Below are 24,923 nucleotides of genomic sequence, written 5' to 3'. Positions count from 1 at the left end.
CCTATTGTGCATTTTCGTACTAGTTTATGCTACATGTTGCTGTTGCTGTATATATTTCTATGGTTGCTGCACCAAAAAGAAAAATCCCTAGTGACCATTATATTGTATGACAGACACGTGGCTCCCCCTTGTGGTTCAAATCAAAAACGTTGTAGCCGCTCGTGTCGTCACCACGCTCTATTTCCCCCATTGGCTCACGAACACAATGCTCTCGGTTTCAACCAATGGCGCTTTCTGCGAGTCCATTTTTACGCACGGCCCTCTTGTCACTCACGCTCCTCCTCTTTGTAAACCAGCGACGACTCCTCCCGCTCCCACCCACTGCCCCAACCCCCTGCGATGTCTCCAGCCAACCCCAGCCTCCCCACGACCCGGGCTGCGCGGCGTGTCTGACCAAGCGGCATAATCCGAACCAGAACCGGGCCCTGCAATGGAGGCGTCGTCCTGTTGACAGAATGCAACGGCGCGCGAGAGAGGTACTTTATCTTCCCGGGCTGCACGTCTGGACAGGAGCGCACCAGAGCAGCTCCATATGGAAAGCCACTGGGGGGGTTTTATCTATTATTTTTCCTTTGCAATTTACCGCTAATCCTGCTGTTCCCACAGAGAAGCGAACGAGTCTGTTGAGAAATGTTCGGAGACGGAGCAACGCAGGCGCCGTGAAATCCCAGTCATCGTAAATCCGCCGGGACATCACGAAGAGAGAGAGAGAGATGAGGGGGACCACTATGGCTTCGATAAAGGCGGCTTTAATCGTGTTGCTTCATGGCGGTGAGTCGATTCTGCTGTTCTGCATGTTTACTTTGCAGCGTGTGTTTCGACAGACTCCCATCTGCGTCACCCCAAGCCCATGTCTGCACTTTTATCTGCATGCACGTGTCCATTCTTTGGAGATACATTACTTTTCTGTTGAAGCTTGAGTCCTATGGCATGTACTGCAGTGTCAGACAGATGGACTCCTCTGTGGGCAGGTGTTTTTTGGGCAACAAAGTAAAGTTTCCTCCAGGGGCGGACTGGGACTGAAAAACAGTCCTGGACTCTGATCAGCCTGGCCCAAATGAGCGTAATTGTGCACTTCCACAAATCCATATTTTAACCTCTAACCACCCGCCTTAAACGAGTGCATTTTCCCCAGGTCGACTTTTTATTTACTTTATTTTTTTATTGGTATCATCAGCAAAAGATCAGGAAAGGTGGTCGTAGAAACAGAAGCAAAATCATTAATATAAATAATAAATAATAATGGTCCCAAAATTGAACCTTGTGGCACACCATACTCCACGGAATTCCTTTTAGATTCATATTTCTTTTTATACTGGGCTTTACCCAAATCTAAAAGCTTCTCGACTGGAGAGCAACAATGTAACGCCTCATTTGAAAGCTAAGACCTACAAAAGTGATGGGAACTTTTTGTCACGTCATTTTTGTTGTTTTTTTCATAATTTTTTCTATCATTTTTTGTCTGTGTTTTTCTCATGTTTTTGTTGCCTTTTTTATCACATTTGTCACTTTTTGTGCTTTTCATTTCACATTTGTGCTTTTCCAGCACATTTTTGTTTTGTTTTCATCCTCTTTTTCTCACTATTTTGATGCTTTTCTTTTTAGCTTTTAGATTTGGGTAAAGCTCGGTTGAGGCGGGACCGGTGGCCCTAGAGCCAGTGGCCCTTCTGTGCTCTTCCAGAACAGACATATGGCCAGTCCGCCCCTGGTTTCCTCCCTATTTGGCTCACTTCATTCAGAGCCAAACATCATAGTTTCAGTGGGTCACACAGCCCTGGTGCTCTTATCTGGTCTCATCTTCGATTTTGTTGAAACCAATGCAGTGAAACTCTTGCGTCAACAGGCATTTAGACAGTTAGTCATAGATTGTCCCGTGCAGGCCTGTTGTGAAGGGACGGGTTTACTCACTTCAGTTGGGACAGCACTGCACTGTTGCTGCGGGTGTTACACGGTCACGACTGTTTTGCACACTTTTTACCTGTCGATTTTTGTTTTTAATGTTGTTTTCAGCATCTAAGGCCTCATACCGTGGACCATGACATTTTAAACTGTTAGCTGTGGTTCTGACTTATCCCTAGCTTTCCGTTTCTAAGCATGTTTCCCAATTTGCAGGGAGAAAAGCGGAGTTTAACATTTACTGCACTCGAATGCTATTTCAAAATCGATTACAAAGCTTCATGACATTTTTCCCGCAAACGTCTGCCTTTGCTATATACTTCACTGTCTGCAATTATTATTTAGAAATATAATGGCTTGAGAAAAGCATAATTAGATTACAAGATGTTGTTATGTTTGCTTTGGATCTTGACTAGGGCTGGGTACCATTCAATTTTTTTCGATACCGGTACTTTAACGATGCTTGGTTTCCGGTACCGATACCTGAACGATACTTTTTTCGGTACCGATACTTAATTTGTTTTCATTTAGAACCATAAAACTGATGAATAATGTTAATTTATTCTTTTCCTTCCATTTAATCTCTTTTACATTTGTATTAGTTGTTTGAGATAAAACTTCCTTTAACAAAAGGCGGGAAAAAACTTTCCACGTTTCTTATTTTTTTCCCCATTTTTAACAATTTAAAAGAAAAAATGTCCCCGTCTTAAATTTTTCTTCAAATATTTCCCCAATTTTTTTTGTGTGTGTTTTTTTCTCTCTCCCAATTTTCCCCTTTTTTCCTAATTTTCCCCAAATTTACCCCGCCATTTTTTCCTTCCATTTTTTTCCACGTTATTACCCTTTTTGATATTTTTGATTCCGCAAATGTTTCACTTTTTTTTTTCTTTTTAAATTTGTATAACCAACAGCATAAAAACTTGAATATAAAGATTTTACATTTCGTTTCGGTACCTGCTTTCGATACTTTAATTTTTCCGATACCGGTAGTACCTAAACCTTCATTTTCGATACCGTACTGGTATCGTTTAACGGTACCCAGCCCCTAATCTTGACTGTCAAACATGGTCAAGTTTTAACACTGGTTTGCTTTTTTTGGTGTGTTTTTTTTAATTTACATTATCTGTACTCATTGTGCTAAACCAGACTTTTTTACATCCTTGCCAGAAACAGGAACAGCTGTAGCATTTACCGGAGGAGAAGAGTCAGTTTAACTTCTCTTTTATGAGAAATACAAATGTATTCGTGATGGTTCAAGGAGCGTATAACTCACGAAGCGTGTTCTTGTTTGAAACGTGCCCCTTTTTCCAAACATTACTTCATGATTATCAAACAAGAGGGAACATGTAGATTAATAAATCACCCCTCCCGCTTTGCACTCCGTCTACGACACAGCTTTAAGCCGGTTCAAACAACTGTCCCGGCTGGATGGGTCGGTGGTCCTCAATCCCCGCGTCTTTGGGCCGACAGTTGCACCTCATCTTCTGCCCAGTGTCTAATCCAGAGTGCATTGTGTCCCCCCCCCCCCCATCCCGTAGCGGCTCCGGCCCAATGTTAATTAGGACTTGATCCGCTTAAGCCGTCTCTAGCTTCCCTTGTCATTATGGGCGTGTTTGTTTCGAGGCTCGGGCTGTGACAGAGCTCCAGTTGTTGTACTGTAAGTGCAGCACGAGGCCGAACGCACCCAGCTTGTATTTCCAGTCCTTCAAGAGCTATTTATCACAATTATCAGTTTTAGGTGAGGCTGAGGGCGTGTCAGGTTAGAGCTTTTGTCTGCACTGGGAGGTGTCATCATTAATTTATGTTTTGGTAATTTTCCACCAAATCGTTATCTCAGCATAAAGTTTGATGTTTTTGTTGCTATGGTGTTTTGTTATCAGTCATGTGAGCGAGAGAGACATTTGGCCATAGTTCCTCTTCCTAAACACAATGGTTAATGAAACAGAGAATTTGAACACAGATTGTGAGTGATTTGCTATAAAAAAAAATGCAGTATGTCCTTATTTTACTTATGTTTATTCTGACTGAGAGTTGGCTGATCGTGTTACTGGCTCACACTCCCTCACACTGTGTCTATAGGTGTGTTTCTGCTTTATATAAACGTGTGAATTGGATTTTTGCCTCCGTGAATATTAGGGCTGAAAGATTAAATTAATTCATAATGCAGGATATAGAGATCATACTCACCCTCTTTTCCTAAAGTCAAATCTACTTAAACTGAAGGATCTAATCAATTATTTCACCGCAATAATGATGTTTAAAGCTAAAAATGATCTTTTACCAGCCAGTATTCAGGATTTCTTTCGACAGCAGGAGGAAGGGTATAGATTAAGGGGTCACATGAATTTCAAAACTCCGGTTGTCCGATCCACCAGGAGGAGTTTCTGCCTTGCTGTTTGCGGCGTAAAACTATGGAATAGCTTCACTCAAGAAATGTACCACAGTTTGCCAATTTAAATCTATGTATAAAAACATGGTCTTCACGAACTATAGAGCTGGATGTTAATTATAATTTAAACAACAATTTAAACAGTAACATTATTGTCGCTGGATTTCTATGGCCGTGATGTGTATATTGTGGAAAGACATTCATATTTTGTAAAACAATTGTTGTAAATATTGAGTCGTGCAGGTTGTTGTAAAAGAAGAACGATGTGAGCTACTTTTGCTCCTGTAAAAATATAAAGTAGAAAAGGGGGTGGGACTAAATAAGGTCACACTTCAACCCACTCCTTTTTGAACAATTGCTGTATTGGTATACATTACTTGTATTATCATTGTTGTTAAATTGTAAACTAAAAAAAAAAAAAGATATATCGTTATCGTATCGGTATCGAGATAGGAACATTCAAGATATCAACATCGCAAAAGAAAAATATATCGTATTTATATTGACATATGAACATTCAAAATATTAAAATTTAACAAGCAAACAAAAAAAAAAGCTATGATCGGTTTTATTGTTATTATTATTGTTGTTAATATTATCATTATTTATTGAAACAGGGACAATGTACAGAACCATTAGTCTTTACAAGAGGAGATGGTTTGTACCAGATTTAGCTCAGCAGCTATTTTCCATCCGCAGCCCCTGGACAGGTGTGAACATAAAGCATTACAATTTTACAGCATTTTTAGCAATACATTTTGAAGGCCTTATCGTTCAAATGATGCATTACAAGGCATTAAGAGGTTAAAGGTGCATTATGGAACTTTTTACTGAGAGAAAAAAATTGTAGAGGCCATTGTAGAAGCCACCGTGTTGGAAAGTAAAGGTGCCATGCTCACCACTCGTACAATCATTGGGTGCCAGGTCAGTTTTGCACAAATATAAATGTCATTATTATTATTTTTTGCATTAATGCATCTTTAAATTGACTATACAGAGTTTAAAAATGTTAAAATTATGTATTTTCCTCCCCCTACATGTTCCAGCCATGTCCTAATGTGTAGAATGAGCCCAGACCTGTTCACCACAGCTGTCTCTAAAATCCTGCACTGTCACTGAAAACGGTGTTGCTTCGGGTCCGAATTGCCGTCATGCACGAGCTTAATATAGAAGCTGCAGTTACACGTATGACCTGAGGTGGCAGTAGTGAGTATAAAATGACCAACTTGCGTCTAGCCCTTTTAAAGGTGCATCATGCAACTTTTTATGTGGGAAAAAAAAGTTGATATTTGTGTGTATTTTACCCTGTAGTGACCCAGCAGGTGTATGAGTTGTTACCATGGCGCCTTTACTTTCCATCACAGTGGTCTCTAGGACGCTCCAGGATCAATTCTTTGGAAGGTTTTCACTGCTGACGGAGCCTCTCACCAGAAAACCTACAAAACATTTGATCCTGGAACGTTTTTGATTGAAAGTACAGACGGCATGCTGACCACTCGTACAGCCACCGGATCACTACAAGGTAAAATACGCACAAATACCAACTTTTATTTTCTTATATAAAGTTGCATGATGCCCCTTTAGCAAAAAAATAGTTCTTACTCTATTTCAAAGTAGGGCATCAAAATAGTCTTGATTAAACAAAGCTGAACCGGCCACTTTTTATTTCCGTTTTGATAAATAAGCTGTTGCTGCCAGCGTCACAGGAGACTGTTGACCTGTCGATTAAAAAGCATCTTCTTGTTAATTGAAATTCACTGTTCATTTAATCAGGAAATCGACTGAAATTGCACATCCTTTAAACATCTGTGCAGAACATCCTTAAAAGGCTGTGAGAGGAGCAAGCCAGCATAAAGCAGAAGTGCAATAAAAGCGATCAGTTTGGTCACTAAGTAGAGTAACGTTTAGTGTTGCTGTACTGATATATATATTGAGTCTGTTGCTCAAAGATTAAGCTGAATGTTTAGCTCCAAAAGGAAATATTTACAGAAGCACTTGAGATCTTAAATCAACTGTGTCCGCCCAGACTCGCGTCCGGCCCAGTGTCTAGTGGCATCTCAAATTGCATCCATCCACGCAGGCTTTTGGTCATATTCAACATTTTTTGTCCGTTATTTCCCATATCTCAGCTGAGAGGGGAGAGCAGTATAAGTCTAAAAATCACGAGCGAGCCGCGGCGCCTCATCAATCTTACATGTGGCCCGTGCCTTGACACACTCGAAAAAGAGTGGATGAATAATTTCAGGCCACTTCCTCTCAGCCTCAAATAGCAGGAAGAAAGCGATGCATTTTGGCGTCTGTCTCTGGCTCCTCGGTGAAAATCGCTCAGGTTTTTTTTTTTGTCTGAAGCTGTTTTCAGAAAGAAGTGCCTCACGCTGTCACACCAGGAGACAGGACTGGCCCCACACAGTGCTCCCTTTGGGCGCAGACTCTGTCCTCAAAAAGACATTGACAGACTCCGACTTTCCCTATTCCCTGAACAGATTCCTTTGCCTATTTCTGTTTGCCTTGGTTTGGATCAGAGACAGAGTATCAGATTTAGCTGCGTTCTCCGATCCAATATACTTGGCTGACCTTTGGATGGTGCTTCTCTAAACAGAAATGTTGCAAATACCACAAAGCAACACTTTTAAAAGCCTTATGTCTGTAGTTAAACAAGAAATTGGTTTTGTCCTTCAATAAATTGTATGTGTGTCTAATTACAAAGCCTTTTCATCAATGGTTCATGAGCAGGATTGTTGTGGTTTAGCTCTCAAAGTGGTTTTGTGGTTCTCCTCGAGATTTCTCCGTTTTCCCCGTGGGTTTTTGAGTTTTTCCTCGCCGTGCTGGAGAGTCTTAAGGACAGGGGACACCCGCACTGGATACGTCATTCGCCTGAGCTTTATATTTTTATATTTATTGCTGTTTTACTGCCTTAATGTTCGGCGCAGCCCTGTGAAGTAACTCCTGTTGGGATATTGGGCTACACAAAACCATTGATTGACTGATTGATTGAAAGTTGCTGAATGTGCTTTTAAACTCATCAGTGTAAAGAATGTAGCTGCCAGAAAATGCTCCAGGAAAGTTTAGAAAGAGTTTTGAATTAACAATTAGAAATGAGTGCTTCCTCTTTCATTGTTTGCAAACAATGAGCCATGTAGTTCTGTTTACACATGTTGTTGTTGTTGCCATTTTAAAGGGATATTTCAGGATTTTTTTACATAGGGCCTCATTTCCTAGTTATCCAGAGTGTTGTTGATTCCTGGAGTTTCTTAAATTCATGCAGTGCTTATATTTAAAGAGCTTAGTGGAGCTAGGCTAGTGCATTTCTATGGTATCAGCTAGCCTGCATTAAAAACAGTCTGACACACACAGTGCACCTGAGGCAAATCAGTCAGTTATATTTCAATTATGATTCTATTAACACAGACATCTATATCGTTAGTCTGGCGTTATAAGTGGGTGGAGTGTGGAATGGGTCAGACCGTTTTTAATGCAGGCTAGCTGATACCATAGAAATCCACTAGCCTTGCACTAGCCTAGCGCCATTAAGCCACATTTAAGAAAAAATTATCTCCAGAAATCAACAACACTCTGGATAACTAGGAAATGAGGCCCTATGTCAAAAATACTGAAATATCCCTGTTTAAGAAGGACGATTGTCATCTGATTTTGAGTTCTTACTTTTTTTTTAAAGACTTACCAAGGTGACTTTTTAATTTCTGTTGATTTATGTGCTTAAAAAGAACTGAGTCATGTTTTGAAATGTCATATTCATTATGGTGGACTCATACAAACAGTAAAACGTTGGTTGTGTACAACAAATTTGGCTCGTAACTTTGGTAAAATACCTTGAATCCAGAACTTCGGAATGGGTGTTACATTAACTACTGCTTAGTAAAGGTTAATCACAATGATGCACAACTTAACAATCTTTACTTTTGTTGCCTTGCTCTCACTATGATGCCACATACAGTTACCCTGGAGTTTTGCTCTCATCAGTCTCTCTAAACATAGAAACTGAACTGAAATGTGACTGAACCTTTTTATATGTAAAACCGTGTGTTTTCCCAGCCATTACGCACCAGCATCTACTTGAACGCAAATTGTACTGCCAATCGTGCACAACAATAACAACAAAACACTAACAGAGATCGCTCGTGTGGAAAAACAGTGGCCTGTTCCTTTAAATAGAGGTCGACATTCGACATTTTACAATATCCGCTCGGCTGATCTTATGCCGATAAAAGCCGATATCTCGGTACAAGTTTGTACATTTCAGATCGTATATTTCATATATTTCATGTTGCAGACTTTGCTTATAATTTCGGAACCAAAAGAGTTAAAGACTTACCGGTTTTTAATTTTAAAATCTGCTGTCTTTAAAATGATCCCTTTGCAGTATGTCTTAAATAATCAGTATTATGCCTCTAATAAAATGTCCCTGCTGTCACAGTTCAACACGGACACATTTTACAGTTTAAAAGCTTCATACACAGGATTATAGACATTAGAGACATTTGGAAAAATCTGCCAAAAATAATGGCCGTGCATATTGGCATCGGCTGATAAAAATCCCCAAAACCGACCTCTGATATAAGAAGCCCTGGGTATTGGGTAACCTTTTTAATATGCTGTATTTCAATGCAAATAAGATTCAAGATTTTTATTTGTCAAACCATGTGAATGGAATTATATTTCTCTCATCCTTGATTGTGGAGCGGGGAGAGGGGGAAGAGTGGTGGGTGGGTGGGAGGGAGGGCAGGGCGGGCAGGGAGTTCAGCTTCCTTGTGTATGAAACTGTTCTTCAGTCGACTGGAACTGGCCCGTAGATTCCGCAGTCTCCTCCCTGAGGGCACTACCTTGAAGAGACTGTGTGATGGGTGCGAAGGGTCCCTGGCGATTTTGACGGCTTTGCGGGTGGAGTTCATGTCCTTAATAGAGGGGAGAGGGGCAAAATAAGTATTTTTATTACTAAAAGTGTCATTGTATAAAGAGAGAGTATAGTTTAATGATGTGTAAGTTTCCACTGGGCTTCTGTTGAGCAAGATCTGGGGTTTGTCCTGACGTGTCATCCAAAAGTCCAGCCAAATACTGTATGTTTATCGGTTCTTTTAAGCTAGGCATAGATTCTTTCTTCATATAGGGAATTTAATCAGTTTTCCCATGTTTTTTAAGCCACTGAATGACATATCCAATATACTTGGAGGTTTATAGTGAGCTGGCCCAGCACCAGACAGATTTCTGCTCCATTTAAAAAATATTGACTTCCTGTGTGCCATTTATCTGCTCAAAGTATTGATTTATCACTGACTGCGCCAAACACTGCTGCTCCTGTATTCCCCCTCTACATTTAAGCACATTTCACACTCTGTCTCTCAATATTTCTTTTCCAGTTCTCCAGTTTGCGTTGTGCCGGGATGTCCATCTTCCGGCCGGGCCTCTGTACCGCGTGGCCGGCTTCCCCGTGTCCCTGCCCTGCGTGGTGTCGGGGTTCGAGGGCTCGCGGACGCAGGACTTTGAGTGGTTCTTGTACAGAGACGACGCCGGCGGGAGGCAGATGGGCGTCGTGTCAACCAGGGACCCGGGCTTCCCCTACGCCCCGTTCCAGTCACGGGTGAGGAACGGGGAGGTGCGGGTGGAGAGGGACGCGGGCGACCGGGCCCGGCTGGTGATTCACAGGCTGCGCAGCGAGGACCAGGGCAAGTACGAGTGCTACACGCCCTCCACCGACACCACCTACCAGGGCAACTACAGCGCCTCCGTCACTGTGAAAGGTACTTTTGCAACAATGTTAAACTCTGACATTATAATAAAGATGAAAGCTACATACTTAAAGGGGCTAGATGCAAGTATTTTATACTCACTACTGCCACCTCAGGTCATATGTGTAACTGCACCTTCTATATTAAAGGAGCTATACCTGATTGTACAAAGAAACAGGGTCACTCAAATTTCAAATTGCTATTTTCTGGTCCAAACTCATCTCAGACTTTCCTAATGCATTTACAACATCAAAATTCGTCAAAGGGACTGAGTTTAAACCAGGTTTCACAACTTTCAGGGAGGAAAACTGTCACTTCACTGTAAAATATGCCTGACATTTTATGACTTTAAAACCAGTATTATTTTGGATAAATGTCTGCTTTTACCATATACTAAAGCAGTGTTTCCCAACTAGGGGTACTCGAGGACCTAGCAGGGGGTACTTGAAACTATTTCAGATTGATAAAAGGGGGAAATTGAACATGTTTTTTTATAGGAAAAGCTGTATTTTTAAGTAAAATGTGTTGCTTTGGGAGAATTTTAGGTTTATTTTGACCGCAACATTGTCCTTTTTCTTACAAATACCATTTTTAAGTAATTACTTTCTAAATAAACTGTAACACCCCTGAGGTAGGGGGTACACGGACGACCATTGAAAGGCCCAAGCGGTACACAAGACAATAAAGGTTGGGAACCACTGTACTAAAGGACTAAACAAATTTTATAATATTTTTTAACATTTTTAAACTCTGTATAGTCCCTTTAAGACACTTGACAAATCGACACATCAGCTCACACGCTCCTCGTCTTCCAAACAGCTTTGGTGTTTTGACCTCCAAAAAAGTCACATCGCTACAGTGGGAAAAGCTACACAAAACTCATTTGTTTCAGCAACTAACAACTTTCTTGGTCAAGTATCTTCATATAGCAGGTTTAGAAACAGGCACAAGTTCCCCAAAGTGCTGCACAAGTCCAATAAAAGATTACAAAAACACAATAAGTGACTAAAAAGGGCATGTCTGATCTACATGTTATTTCAATTCATGACAATAAAACAAGCAACAAAGTCCATAGAAGTATTTTAAGTTTGAAGTACCAAGTCTTCTTTAAAGCTGTGTCTAGTGGCATCTCAAATTACATTCACACAAGCATTTTGTCGGTCTTCAGCATATTTCCATCCTTTCACTTCCACATCTCTCCTTCAGCTTAAAGCACCACAAAAGCCTTAAGCCCCTTGAACCACACATCAGTCTCACTGGTTTCCTGGGCTTCTTCTGACGCACTGAGAAAAAGTACTTATACATATAACAGTAGGAATCCAAACAGATAAGATCTTTACAGGGTCTAAGTTCAAACCGGTTTCCCTTAAACTTAAGGTCAAGGAAGATTCTATGTGAGGAATGAGAACAACAGTGAAGAGCTGTTTTATTTGTCAGTGAATATAGTATGAAACTCTCTCTTTCGCTTTGAGATTGAAACTTTTATTTCACTTACCTACAACTCGTCTCAAACCCAATGATTTGGCTGTATGTCTCAATTGCAAACTCAAAATTCACTTTAGAAAGAAACAGCCTTAAGTTTGACGATATATTTTGGGCTCAGTATTTATTAGCATTCCCCCCCTAAGTTAACTTTTTAACTTAAGCAAATTAAGGTACATCATATTTCATGTTGATACAGCTTGTGTGGTGTTTTAGGATATGATGATTTTTATGCCTCAGAGTTGAAAGTATCCAGTATCGTTAGAGTCAATAATATCTTCAATATATAGCCTCAATATATCGAACTTCAAATTTGTTGTTGTGACGGGCCTACCCTGACCTAAATGAGAGCAGTCACTGATGTAGCAAGGCTCAGCAAATTAAATTGCGCATATTTCCCTCTGCCTGCCTCCTGCAGTGGCTTGACATAATGTAATTGTCTGTGCTGTGTGTGTCCACAGTGATTCCAGACACGCTGCAGATCAGCTACTCTCGCTCGCTCACGGGACAGCCGCTGCCAGAGGGGGCTGAATTAACCCTGACCTGCTCCGGCAGCATCCACTCGGAGCAGCTCACCCATCTGTCCGTGGTGTTTGGGAGGCGCGGCGGGGAAGGTGACGATGCAGAGATTATCTCCATTGACAAGATGCTGGGGGTCGTCCCTGGACGCCTGTACCAGAGGCGCTACGAGGACGGAGAGATCACCCTGGAGAAGAGGAACGTGGAGGGAGGGCAGGACCAGTACGTGATGAAGATGAGGGGGGTGCGGGCGGACGACGGGGGCTCGTATTTCTGTGAGGCCTCGCAGTGGATCCGGGACCCTGATCGCTCCTGGCAGAGGATCGCACAGAGGAAGCTGGATATCGGCAATTTGACTGTCAATAAACTAGGTCAGTACAGGAAGTTCACTGGTGTTAGCAGTAACAGCCGATCGATTATCTACCAAAAACTATAATCATTTGAGTGTCAAGTTTACAATTAATTACGATTTTGCGATATTTTACTAAACCATAACAAAACAGTACAATCTAATACATTTGAACAAAATCTGAAAGCAATTTGGGTCACACTTAAAGCAGTACTAAGTAACTTATTTACCTTAATAAATCAGTTTCGTAGTCCCTGTGGGGGTAATACAAGTGTTTATGGGATGATTGGAGGGTCTTTCATCTCACCCTGGTGTCTCTGACCAGAAAACCATGTTTGCAACTTGACTGCCACCGGTGCGGAGAAAGCAATACACACTAATGGAATCACGAAGAAGAAGCTAACATGCTAACGGGCAAAGCTAACTGCGGGCTAACGTCACTTTAAACAGTATTTACAGCCAAGTTTGAGTGAAAAAAAATATTTCCATTGTATAATTGGATGCACAGTAACCCTCTCTCCCTTCGCCTTTCCTGTCAGCGTAGTATTTACTCTCCAAGACAATTAATAAGTTAAAAAATCGTAACTTGCTCCTACACCTGCAGTTGCGCTTATGGCGTCTAGGGGGAAGAGTTACTTAGTACTGCTTTAAGATTACGGCCTGCAAGTTCCACGTGTACACATGAAAGTGCAAGATTTAAAGCAGAACTAAGCAACTTTTTTACCTTAATGAATCCTTTGCATAGTCCCTCTGGGGGTAATACAAGTGTTAATAGGATGATTGGGGGGTCTTTCATCTCCCCCTGGTGTCTCTGGCCAGAAAACCGCACTTGTAGCTTTCCCTACTCAGCTCCCTACGGCAGCCCCAATACACACTAACAGAAAACATCTCCCTAATTGCTCTCAGTTGTCAACTAAGTCACTTTTGGCTCGCATTTCTGAGGTTTATGACATGGTACAGGTTTTTACTTGGTTTATCATGGTACAGAAGAAGCTAAGAGGCTAACGGGCAAAGCTAACTGCTTGTTAGTCATATGGTAATTTTCCTCAATTTATAAAACTTTATAAAGCTAGCTCATCTATATCACGGCTAAAACACCTGCAACTACACATTGTTCTCTTTGCTACACTTTTAATGTGTAAATTACCTGTTCTTACTTACATGTGTAGTGACCAGTTCTTGTTCTCTGTACACATGGAACTCGCAGGCTGTAATCTTAAGTGGCTTCTTAATATTACGTCACTTAATACTGTACAGGAGTGAAATATCCTGACACATTTATCCAAACCTTTGGATTTGATTTTGTCACTTGGATAAAGTTGCCGCTGAGCCTGGATTGACATCCTGTAGATTCTTATTAAAAATGAGATACTAGGAGTTACTAAGAGTCTAAGGGCTAATCCTGCCACCCGTTAGGCCTGTCTCGATAAAAACATTTAGATATAGTGAGGCAGGAAAATGTTGCGCTAAATGATATTATTGAAGACCTTTTAATGCCACAGAAACAAACTATAAACTTTAAAAAATAATGTAAAGCTCTGTTTTAAAAGCACTTGAATCTTTAAATATCCCACAATTAACACTTTAGGTAAAAAATATGTATTACTTTAGAAAAATGGTGGGATGCTAAAATAATGTACAGACGATAAGCATTGAGCCCAAAAATGTATTGTTTGTTTGTCATTTATTGAACAATAAGTCGATATAGTAATTATAGCAGCCTTACCACCAGGGATCCCAACATGTGCACTTGTTCTGTGCTCGTCCCAAGCAAGATAAATCAAGCGATAATAAGAGCAGCATGAACACAGGACGTGTGTCAGGGACAAATTCTGACTGTGCTGAGCCTTGAAGCGGAAGAGGCCGTAGTTTTGCATGTCTTTAGACAAGCAAATTGTCGACTGTCTGGTCGTCTGCTGCCAAAGACAATATAACTGACACGCCTCATGCTCAACTCTTCTTTATTATATTATTTTTGAGCTGGATGTGTCACTTGATAAGCGGTCGAGTAGCTGCCTGTGGCCCTGCACTGCAGCCCTGTTTATATTGTGAGAGCCCATATATATATTATATTATATTATAGACGCATTGCTGTGGAAGAGCTGCTATTCTAGAAATGTGTGTTTTACAAAGGGATAAGCATTTGTCTGATCTATCTATGAATGGCAATGAGAAGTTGCTTTGTTCTTTTCATTATGCCAAGAATATGATCACAAATGTTTGGTTTTTAGATGGATAACTTCTGTTGTAAGTCATAATAATCTATTTTTAACCCCTTAATCCCCACCTTAACCAAGCACATGAAGGCTTTAAAAAAAGTATCAAAATAGCGATGAAAATGTAACAAAATTGTGACAACAAAAACGAGACAAAAAGCAATTTAAAAAAAACAACGAAAAAGGAACACATAAGCCACAAAAATATGACAAAAAGCGACAGAAAATCAACACAAAAGCAATGAAAACACGAAAAATGTGACAAAAATAGGGCAACAACGCAATAAAAAAGTTATGATCAGTTTTGTAAGTCTTAGCTTTCAAATGAGGCGTTACACTGTGGCTCTCCAGTCGAGAAGCTTTTAGATTTGGGTAAAGCCGAACTGGAGAAATTACCACTTGGTGAATGAAGAAATGTTGGGCAGAAAAGTTATTTTTATTAAAACATTTTAAACTACTGACAGGAAGTGACATAGATAAAGCTAAAGTTCCACAGCAATAAGGAAGTGAAACTGTAAACATTACAAAAATGGCCAAACTAAAGAAAGCTGGGTACGTAATTGGCTCTAATGTGTCATATGCACTTTAACAGTCACTAAGAGAATGGCATTCAATCCATATCTCTTGGAAAATGATGACATTCAACACTTTTCACCGTGAGTTCATTAAAAATACCAAAATTATAAAAAACATATTCAGTTGACAACATTGTTTTTGCTCTAAAGTTTCCAGTTTTGTCCAATTCTCTTTCCTCTGTTTGATGAAATGTTTGCAAATCTTCAGTAATTAAATATGCGGCATCTTTTTCTACATTTGTGTCGTTAGAATATACTATTTCGGCATTAAAATAGCATTAACAAGCATTGAATTTGACTAGTTTCTGCCTCTGAAAAAAAAAACATCAATAAAATTAGAGTTGATTAGCTTTTCCCCAAGCAGTTCATAAAAGGCCTGCCTTTGTCGGGGGTACAGTATTCAGGTCATATGCATTCCTCTGGCATTAAATGTTCCCCCGTTGTAGCTCTGCACATAAAGCTCTAGACCGCTCTGTTTTCTCTCACCGCTGCATCTCTGTGAAACAAAGGCCTGCCATGTCCTCTTTGTCTGAGCAGATAATGTGTCCAGTATGGTGCAGCATAATCAGCCTTTATAAGCCCTAAAGCAAAAGCAATACGTATAGTCGTGAGCCAATGAGATGCCAGATGCTCATTGATACTGACCACAAGGGATCCAAATTATAGTGTAAATGTATTCAGTGTAAACAAACTAACTCTGGGAGGGTCCTTCTCACCATTTCAAAGCTCTGTTAATCAGGACAAGCTTGAGTGCTCTCAGTGTTTAGAGGGAAAAAGGAGAACATGATGAATGCATTAAGTAGTGTAAGTTATGTCTACTCTTATGTTCTCCTTTACAGCTGATATAATAAAGGTGATGCCCTCGCCCCAGGGGGATGTGAACCTGCAGATTGGTGCGCCCCTGCTCCTGACCTGTGAGGTGCAGGGATTACCCTCCCAGATCAACTACGGCCTTTTGGTTCAGTGGACGATCAGCGACAGCACCAGGAGCAAGGAGGTATTTGTTTTAGATTATGGATTAGGATTATTGTGCACCAAACCTAGGGCTGGGCAAGTAATCGAATTTAAATGGAATCATGATTTTAATAAAGGTCGATCACGATAATCGCGCGGTGCGTTTCAATCGAGGAGGAGCATTCTGTCGCATTCTGGATACCTGTCAGGTCAATCCCTGGGATACTCGGCCCAAACAAACAGGAAGCACAGGATGGCCCGTGCAGCAGCTAGAGGAGAGGACCTGGTGATTTTAAGTGTAAAATCAGGTACAAAGTTGCGCTAACTCGTCTAATGGGCAAATCGAAAACCAGCGGGGGAGCAGGACGCACGCGGGGATGAAACGTTTACCTACAAAGCTATCGCTATTTGGACCATGTGGATTTGTTTTGAGGCTGCAGCCGTGGATTAGCTGAACTTCAAACAGTGAATTGTAAGTTTGAGCGTCTTTTTTACTAATAAATGCGCGGTTTACTCATTTCTTTATGTACATATTAAAGGGATATTTCAGGATTTTTGAGTGTTGCTGATTTCTGGAGATATTTTTTTTGTGTATTCATGCAGTTCTTGTATTTGAAGAGTTTCGTAGCGCTAGGCTAGTACTAGGCTAGCACATTTCTATGGTATCAGCTACACTGCATTAAAAACAGTCTGACTCCACAGTGCACCTGAGGAAAACCACTTATAACGCCAGACTAACCATATAAATGTCTGTGTCGATAATTTTTGGAATATGACTTGACTTTTCCTACTTACTGACCTTGCATCACATGAATGATCGCATTTTGAGGGACTATTTTCTAGCAGATCACTCCGCCGCCGCGTAGCTTATACAACCACGAAGCTGATGCTGCTCAAATATAAGGTATTTTAAATGCAAAATGGTTAAAATTACTCTATGGACACAGACATTTATATGGTTAGTCTGGTGTTATAAGTGATTTGCCTCAGGTGCACTGTGGAGCGGGTCAGACTGTTTTTAATGCAGGCTAGCTGATACCATAGAAATGCGCTAGCCGTGCATTAGCCTAGTGCCACGAAACTCTTCAAATACAAGAACTGCTTGAATGACAAAAAAAATATCGCCAGAAATCAGCAACAATCTGGATAACTTGGAAATGAGGCCCTATGTCCAAAATCCTGAAATATCCCTCGTACTTACACTCGTTTTGCGTCTACTTTGCAGATGTTTGTGTGTTGTTGTGAGGGGATGTTTTACTGTGATGCTAGAAGTGTGGAGTTTGTTTTTGCTGATGTGTTAGCTGCAGTTGTCAGTTTAATGCCACGTCTGTTTACTTGCAAGTCCAGGAAAGGCCACATTTATTGTTGATCAGGGCTCCAGACTAACACAGCAGGTGAGAGGAGCGCGTCTGTCGTTTTTCATGCCTGTAGTGATCTTAAAATGCTCCTCTTGAGTTAATTCTCCTTTGTGTTAAAGCTGTGCACATTGGGATCAGTGTTTACGGCGATAACAGTTGGCGAGTGCCTGCAAGAGGAAAGATTTTTGTTTGGTAATTTAAGCGCACCACTTTGAAAATGCCCTGAAAACATCCTCGAAATAAGGGTTCAGCACCGATACTCGAATTATACACTTACTATTTATAGCTGTATACTCTTCAACTCATCTTCCACAAGCTTCATTTAACATAATGAGAAATGTTTAGCAATTATCCTTTTAGTTTTACAATGCAGAAGCGTTTAGGTTTAGACAAGAAACAAGATCAAATCGATTTTATTATTACCATTAAACATTTGAGCCCCGGTGATACTTGATCTGTCTTTATCAATGAAATAGAATAATCTTATACAGTGATTGAAATATTTAAATCTCAGTAAACGATCTCGCTCTTGACATCTGATTTGAATTTGTGATTTGTTCCTACATCTGTGGACTAAAAGCCCCCGCTCTCTGTGTGTCAGGTGGAGGTGGCCCGCATGACCCCGGCCGGTGTGGTGAGCTGGGGCGATGAGCTGAGCCAGGGCACCCGGGGCTCGCTGGAGAAAGTGTCTGAGGGCCGATACTCTTTGAAGCTGTTCTCCGTGCAGCCCGCAGACTCCGGCTCTTATCGATGTGCGGTCAGCTTTTATGCACCAGACGTAACCCCCAGTCCCTCCGCCGCCCCCTTCTACTCCCAGCAGTCTGAGGGAGTGACTGTCAGCCTCCGGACCAAAGGTGAGCACTGCACTCTAGGGCTGTAATTAGATGGTCATAATGAGTCAATCTCTGCACCGCTGCAATTATGGAGCTAATGTATGACCTGTGGACTTTCTGCATTTCTGTGGGGTCTTATTAAGTGTAAAATCTGCTGACCTGTAGTTTTAGACCAGTACAGCATGTTTTCCTGTGTGTATTTGATTAGTTTAGCAGGTTTTCCAAATGTTATTGCTCCCGCGTGTGTTTCAAATGCGTACTGAACACTGAATCTTGATTTTTAGTAGTAGTACAAAAACATAACCTGAGCTACATTGTGCCATCTTAACAGTGGTTTCAGCAGTTCTTCAAGACTTCCCTCAAGGAGAATAAAGGACACAGAATGATCTCCTGTGGAAGTGTTTCAGTGATGTTGTTTGTCTTGTCTTTGCCAGACTCGTCCAAACCGCGTTTTTCCATTGCAACAAACACAATCACAAAGCAAAAAACAAAGGTGCCACAGGGTGTCCGCAAGAATCCCAGTCAAATTTAACACGCTGAGTGCCGCGCTGTTTCTGGGATTGAGCTGTACAGTGCCAACAATCCAGACCATTTTTCATGATATTTGTAGCACCACAGCATATTCTTATTCTATGTTATAGCTATAACACATGTTGTGGCTCGTTTTAAAGACGAGATTCTAAGCTTAAAACAGTTTAATTCTACAGTTCCTGAGAAATCTAAGCTAAACAGAGGCTAATTTTTTTTTTTTTAAATCATGTTTTATGAAACTCTCCTTTCTGATGAACTCCTCTCTCCTCCTCTCCCCTCTCTGGACGGACACTAACGTTATGGGAAGAAGCAAATATCTAAATATATTCGTTTCAATTAAATTTTCAACGACAAAATTGTTGACACGTTTTGAAACACCGCGTGTTATCGATCGTATTCGCTAATCACCGTGTGTGCATGTAAACATCATTTAAAAAAACATTTAAAAACCATTTAAAAACTCTGAGAAATGTTGAAATCTCAACTGTTTCGATCTCTCCGTGTCGGGTTTACAGCTGTTCGCTACGCAACACAACGCCTCCTAGGACAAAAAAAAAAAAACAGAAAAGAAAAGAAAAGAAAGAAAAAAGAAACGCAATAATATATAAAATGTCCAGATCTTGACTTTTCACAAGTTTTTGATCCTCATTTATTTCACTTCTGTTCTTCACAGAGCTACAAAAATCACACATAAGGTGTATTAAAGTGCCTAGTTTGGTAATAAATAAAAAACTTTGAGACCTCAAGGCAACGCACCTTAACCTGACAAAAGGTTGTATTTTGAGACTATATTCATAACAAGCAAGCAAACAAATGAATACCTTAGAAAGTGTTACATTTTGATAGTTATTAAGATTTAGATTTTTTTTCTTCCAACTTTTAATACTTTTTATGACCCCATGGATACCCTGTGCAACCATAAAATGTGCATACAGTGCTTCACTCAAACCAGGCCCTAAACTTAACCAGTAGGTACATTCTTTAACTTTTTACCCATCATGCTTTTCCAAAATTGTTACTTACTCCACATACTGTAGCTTCATACTCACGTTTATCATTGGCTTGTAATTGTGCATAACTTCAAATCAAAACAACGTTGCCCAAGAAGTGACTTCCTGTTTGGATCCAGCACGCCAAAATAAAAGCACACAGCTTGCTTCATTGATTAGTTCAGCAGGTACAAGAATATAATTAAATACGCACATTTGAAGTGTTTTGTCTGTTAATAGTTAGGCAGAAAGAAAGTTGAACTAATGAATAAGATGGTGGTTTTATTTTGGCGTGCTGGATCGGAACAGGAAGTCACTTCTTGGGCAGCATTGATATGATTTGAAGTTATGCACAGAGTCAGTTAGATTTACTGTATTAGTTAGAGCAGTGGTTCCCAAAGTGGGGGTCGGGACGCAGGATGATTTTGTGACCGTATTTCTTACACTTCTGACATTTAATTTGATGCATTTTGGATTGAAAACGGCGTATTTTAGTGAAAGTAAAGCCACATTTCAAAATACTGTGTCCAAATTAACACCATTAAACCAGATTTTAAATACTTGGCACTTCAAATATTACAAATGCTAATTACATTATACAGAAGGGGGTGAAAAGTTAGTTAGAAAGAGGGAGTTGGAGCCTGTTCCATTTTCTTTCCATGGGCCAATGCTGTTTAGATACTGCCAGCTTTGAGAAGGGATTGACAGTTTTATGTTGAGGTTTTGGCAGCAAAAAGTGCAAATCTTAATCTTCGCCCCCAAATGTCGCTCACTCCCTTATGTGCCGCTCACCCTGTAATATTTCACACATCTTGCCTCCACCTGCACGTCTCTGATACGGCGACATGTCTATTCCACAGATGTACGCGTCACTGCCTCGCTTCAGCTCCCTCGCGGGCCCTTGCTGAAAAGAGGCAACACCATAACCCTCATCTGCAACGTGAGTGTCATCACCACCGGCCCGGCTCAGGCGCAGGTGCAGTGGCTGCGCTGGCCCATTCCCCAACCGGTCATGAAGAAAGGCCAAAGTCCGCCCTCAGACCCGGCTTTGCCCGACCAGCCCGTCGAAGCTGCCCCCGAGCCCATAGCCACTTTAAGGCACGACGGCGTGGCCCGGATATTCACCAACAGCAGCGAGGTGAGCGTCGACCGGATCTCCGCCGGCAGCTACAGGCTCCGGGTGCACATGGCCAGCAGCGAGGACCAGGGCATGTACGCCTGCCACGCCAACGCCTGGGGACAGGACCCGCACGGCGCATGGTACGACGCCGGGGTCAAAATGGAGTCCAACGCCGTGACCGTTTACCTGTACGCTCGAGGTAAGTGTCTATACAAAAGGCCAAGGCAATGAACGTAAAAGCTGTAGTGGATGTATTTGTCCTTCAGGTGATTGTAAAGACCTTTGTGTGCTGTGGATCTAATTATAAAGCTTTTAATCGATTATGAATTGTTTAGGATCTGCTATTGTAAATCTGGTATTGTTTGTGTAAGCGCTCAGTCAGCCGAAAAACAAATCGAACTGTGCTCTGTCTTAAGAGCTTATCTCACCGGCCTGGAGACTATTGGGAGACTCGAGTCACGGAGACATTGCAGGGACGCCACAGAAACGTATCACAGGTTGAGGTCAACAAATAGTGTTCGCGATGGGGGTGAACAATATAGAAGTAACTTGTGATGAGTGATACGGCTGTGCAACAATATTATTGCGATACTTCATTAAACCATTTCAACACGATATGTTTCATTCAAATTTAACACAAATAGCAACTGTTTTTTTTTAGCAAATTGTGTCAAAACAAGGTATCAAACATCAGGACTAAAATGGAGCTAAAACTTAACTTCCACACATAAGTTCAATGCGAAAAAAATGTGTCTGTCTTAATCCAATGAAGACTTAAAGCAGCACTAAGTGACTCATGCCCCTAGAGGCCATAAGCACCACTGCAAGTGTCGCAGCATGTTGTGTTTTTTTGCTACATTAATTGTCCGTGATTGTAAATACTACGCTGATAGAAAAGACAAAGGAACAGAGGGATATTGTACATCCAATTACACAATGGAGATATTTTTTTTCACTCAGACTTGGCTGTAAATACTGTTTAAGTGGCGCTAGCCCGCAGTTAGCTTTACCCGTTAGCCTGTTAGCTTCTTCTTCGTGATTCCTTTAGTGTGTATTGGGTCCTCCGATTTGGAGGCAGCGAAGATGCAAGTGTGGTTTTCTGGCCAGAGACACCAGGGGGAGATGAAAGACGCCCCAATAATCCCATTAACACTTGTATTACCCCCAGAAGGACTAGGAAAGGATTTATTACAGTAAACAAATTACTTAGTACTGCTTTAAAGTGATGTTGCGAAATATTGTGGGTTCTTGCAACGCGGGTATTGCGTCACCAAATATCGCGATACGATATTTTTTGCGATATGTTGTGCAGCCCCCACAACGGCAACCATGCGGAGACTGAATCTGTTTTCACCGAGACTATCTGGAGACTCGCCTTCTCAGAAGCATCTCTGTGACCACCAACAACTTGAGTCTCCATCTAGTCTCCAGGCCAGTTAGATAGGCCCTTTATATCCATGCAGTCAATCCAAGTTGCAGAGATGTTGTGGAGACTGCCATAAACATCTCTGCAACGTCTCCGGTGAGATACGCCCTTTAACAACAAACCTTTCTTCATAAATAAATAGACTAATAAATAGTATTACAATCTAATGTTGGTTTATTGGACGCTGATGTGGGCAGTATTTTTATTGTATAGTGCACATTCCTGCGTAACTCAGAGTAGTGGTGGTATTGGAGACTGCCCTCAATAACCCTGGTCAGATTTATTGGCCATGCAGAGGCTTTCAGAGGTTATAGTTCAAGAAAATGCCCTCCCGCCTCCACAGCAGGAGCGATTTACGCCGACTGCTGCTCAACCGAATCGAACACAGCTGTGTAAATGTCCTGAATTGACGCGATCCTTTTGGGGGGGTTAGGTAAATCTTACAGGAGACACTTAATCTTTTCTGCCAAGTAAAGTCTTATTTACCTCTGTGGGTTTCTCTCTCTCAGCTCGTTTTGATTTACCACAAGGTTTTATGTTGAATATTAGTGGAAGAACGAACGTTCACACCTTAAACAGGCTCGTTCTGATGATAGCGGTGCTCACATTACTCAGCCTTTGTTTATAGCTGGTTTCAAGTGGCCTCACTTAGCGCTGTGTTTGCAGAGAGAAACTAGCCTTGGGGTTTCGAATAACTAACATTTATTGCCACAAAATCTTAGAGAGGTTTGGATTTTCTATATGCATACACAGGGCTGTCACGATAATTACTATATCGACTTGTATAAATGACAGATAAACAGATCGTCTGTACATTTACTTGCATTTTATGTCACATCTTTGTAATATAATACTATAGTGGGATATGTTAAGTAGTAGTAAATACTTTTCAAACAAAGCTTCACTGTCATTTTTAAGCTTTAGAGTTAGTTTCTGTGGCATTATAAGGCCTTCATTAATATCATTTATCACAGTTTTTTCGTGGCTCAGTATAGAGAACATCGAATTCTGTTATGGTGACAGGCCTCATTAGGGCTTGAACAACAACAGATTTTTAAAGGTCGACTTATCTGTCAAAATAGTCAGCAGGTTTTAACTTAATTTTTAGGTAATGCTCACTATTACCTGCGCCTCCAGGGTCATCCTCCGTGTATATCCAAGGTCTGAAACAAACAAGCTTTCGGCCCCGGAGTGTTAGATCACAGTTGATTCCACGTGAACGAGTCCGTGTGAGAGACAAGTTAAAAGCTGAGCCTCGCGGTGACGGTGGAGCTTAAACCGTCCCGGCTGAATCTCGCTCATATCAGCTGAAAATCTCCAGACGAGACACTTGTGGAGCAATAACAGCAGTTGCTTTGCCGGTGTAACACTGTTTATTGTCCCACCGAAACAAATAAAAGGGCCTTGACATTAATGCTAAAACTAGAGCCGGGTACCATTAAAACGATGGTGGTATCAAACTAAAAGGTTTAGCTACTAATGGTATTGAATAGATAAACGTATCGAAAGCAGGTACCAAAGAGAAATATAAAATCCATGTATTCAAATTTTGATGCTGTTGGTCATCAAATTTGAAAAAAATTAAAAAGTAAAACACAGGTTGATTTCTTTTTGTTTAAATATTGGGGGAAAATGGGAAAATTTGGGGGAAAATTTAAAAAAAGGGGGAAAAACTGGGGTAATTTAAGGGAAAAATACGGGGGAAAATTGGTTGAAAGTGGGGGGGGATAAGAAAAACTTAGTGTTTCTTCCGCCCTTTTGTAGTTAAAGGAAGTTTCTTGTTGTTTCACATCAAATGATACAAATGCAAAACAAATGAAATGGAAGGAAAAGGAGTAAATTAACATTATTAATCTGTTTTATGGTTCTATATGACAAATAATATAGTGTAGGTATTGATCATTCAGGCATCGGTATCGAAAAGAAAGTAACAGTACCCAGCCCGAGCTAAAACTTGGCAGAGAGAGAGGGAGGGAGAGATTAACAAACGACTTGAATTATGTCAACTAGTGCTGCAGTTATCGACTAGTCTGTTAAAGCCCTACTATGCATCGATGTTTTGTTTTTTTATGAATTGTACAGGAAATACCAAAGTTAAGGCGTCCAAACTCATGAAAACCCTGAAAAATACCAAATATAGCATCTTTATATGTTGCTAATGTTCTTTCTTTATCCACCCTTTGACATACTTTAATGTTTGTGTTGCAGCCGAGGACCTGCTCCTCATCCCCCTGGTGGTGGGCGTGTCGTCTGCGTTGTTTGTTGGGATTGTCATCATCTCGACGGTGACCTGCTGCTTCATGCGGCGCCTGGCCCGACAGAGAGCTCGGAAATAAAACGAAAGGCTCCGCTGTCGGCCTCTGCCTACTCCTTGAATGTCCTAAAAAGGAACGTTTTCAGTTTACAGTTTGGCATTGCCCAGTCTAAGCTAACCACTAGCTTCATGTGCTATGATCTCTCTTGTTTAACCACAGTATCAACGCCAAAAATTGGTTTTATATTATATTTTTATATCTCTACATGGGGTCGTTATACAAAAGTC

The 24,923-nt window shown here is 41.0% G+C and overlaps 1 protein-coding gene across 1 annotated transcript; it reads left to right on the top strand.

The window, feature by feature from the left end:
- Positions 1-298: 298 nt before the first annotated feature.
- igsf8 (immunoglobulin superfamily, member 8) lies at positions 299-24,923 on the top strand. Its single transcript, XM_079579271.1, has 8 exons — positions 299-476; positions 607-771; positions 9,661-10,041; positions 11,973-12,401; positions 16,010-16,167; positions 18,084-18,336; positions 20,696-21,154; positions 24,590-24,923. The coding sequence occupies exons 2-8, from the start codon at positions 714-716 to the stop codon at positions 24,715-24,717; spliced, it is 1,866 nt and encodes a 621-aa protein (XP_079435397.1). The 5' UTR covers positions 299-476; positions 607-713; the 3' UTR covers positions 24,718-24,923.

The sequence above is a fragment of the Gobius niger genome (genome assembly GCF_951799975.1).
Source record: "Gobius niger genome assembly, chromosome: 20".
Classification (NCBI taxonomy): domain Eukaryota; kingdom Metazoa; phylum Chordata; class Actinopteri; order Gobiiformes; family Gobiidae; genus Gobius; species Gobius niger.
The sequence above is the reverse complement of the archived record's forward strand: the minus strand, read 5'-3'. Positions and strand labels throughout refer to the sequence as shown.

Excerpts from the sequence above, each read along its gene's own strand:
- igsf8 (XM_079579271.1), top strand. The coding sequence starts at position 714 with ATGAGGGGGACCACTATGGCTTCGATAAAGGCGGCTTTAATCGTGTTG. Across the intron at positions 12,402-16,009 it reads TTTGACTGTCAATAAACTAG|CTGATATAATAAAGGTGATG; the intron begins GTCAGTACAGGA and ends TCTCCTTTACAG. Across the intron at positions 18,337-20,695 it reads TGTCAGCCTCCGGACCAAAG|ATGTACGCGTCACTGCCTCG; the intron begins GTGAGCACTGCA and ends TCTATTCCACAG.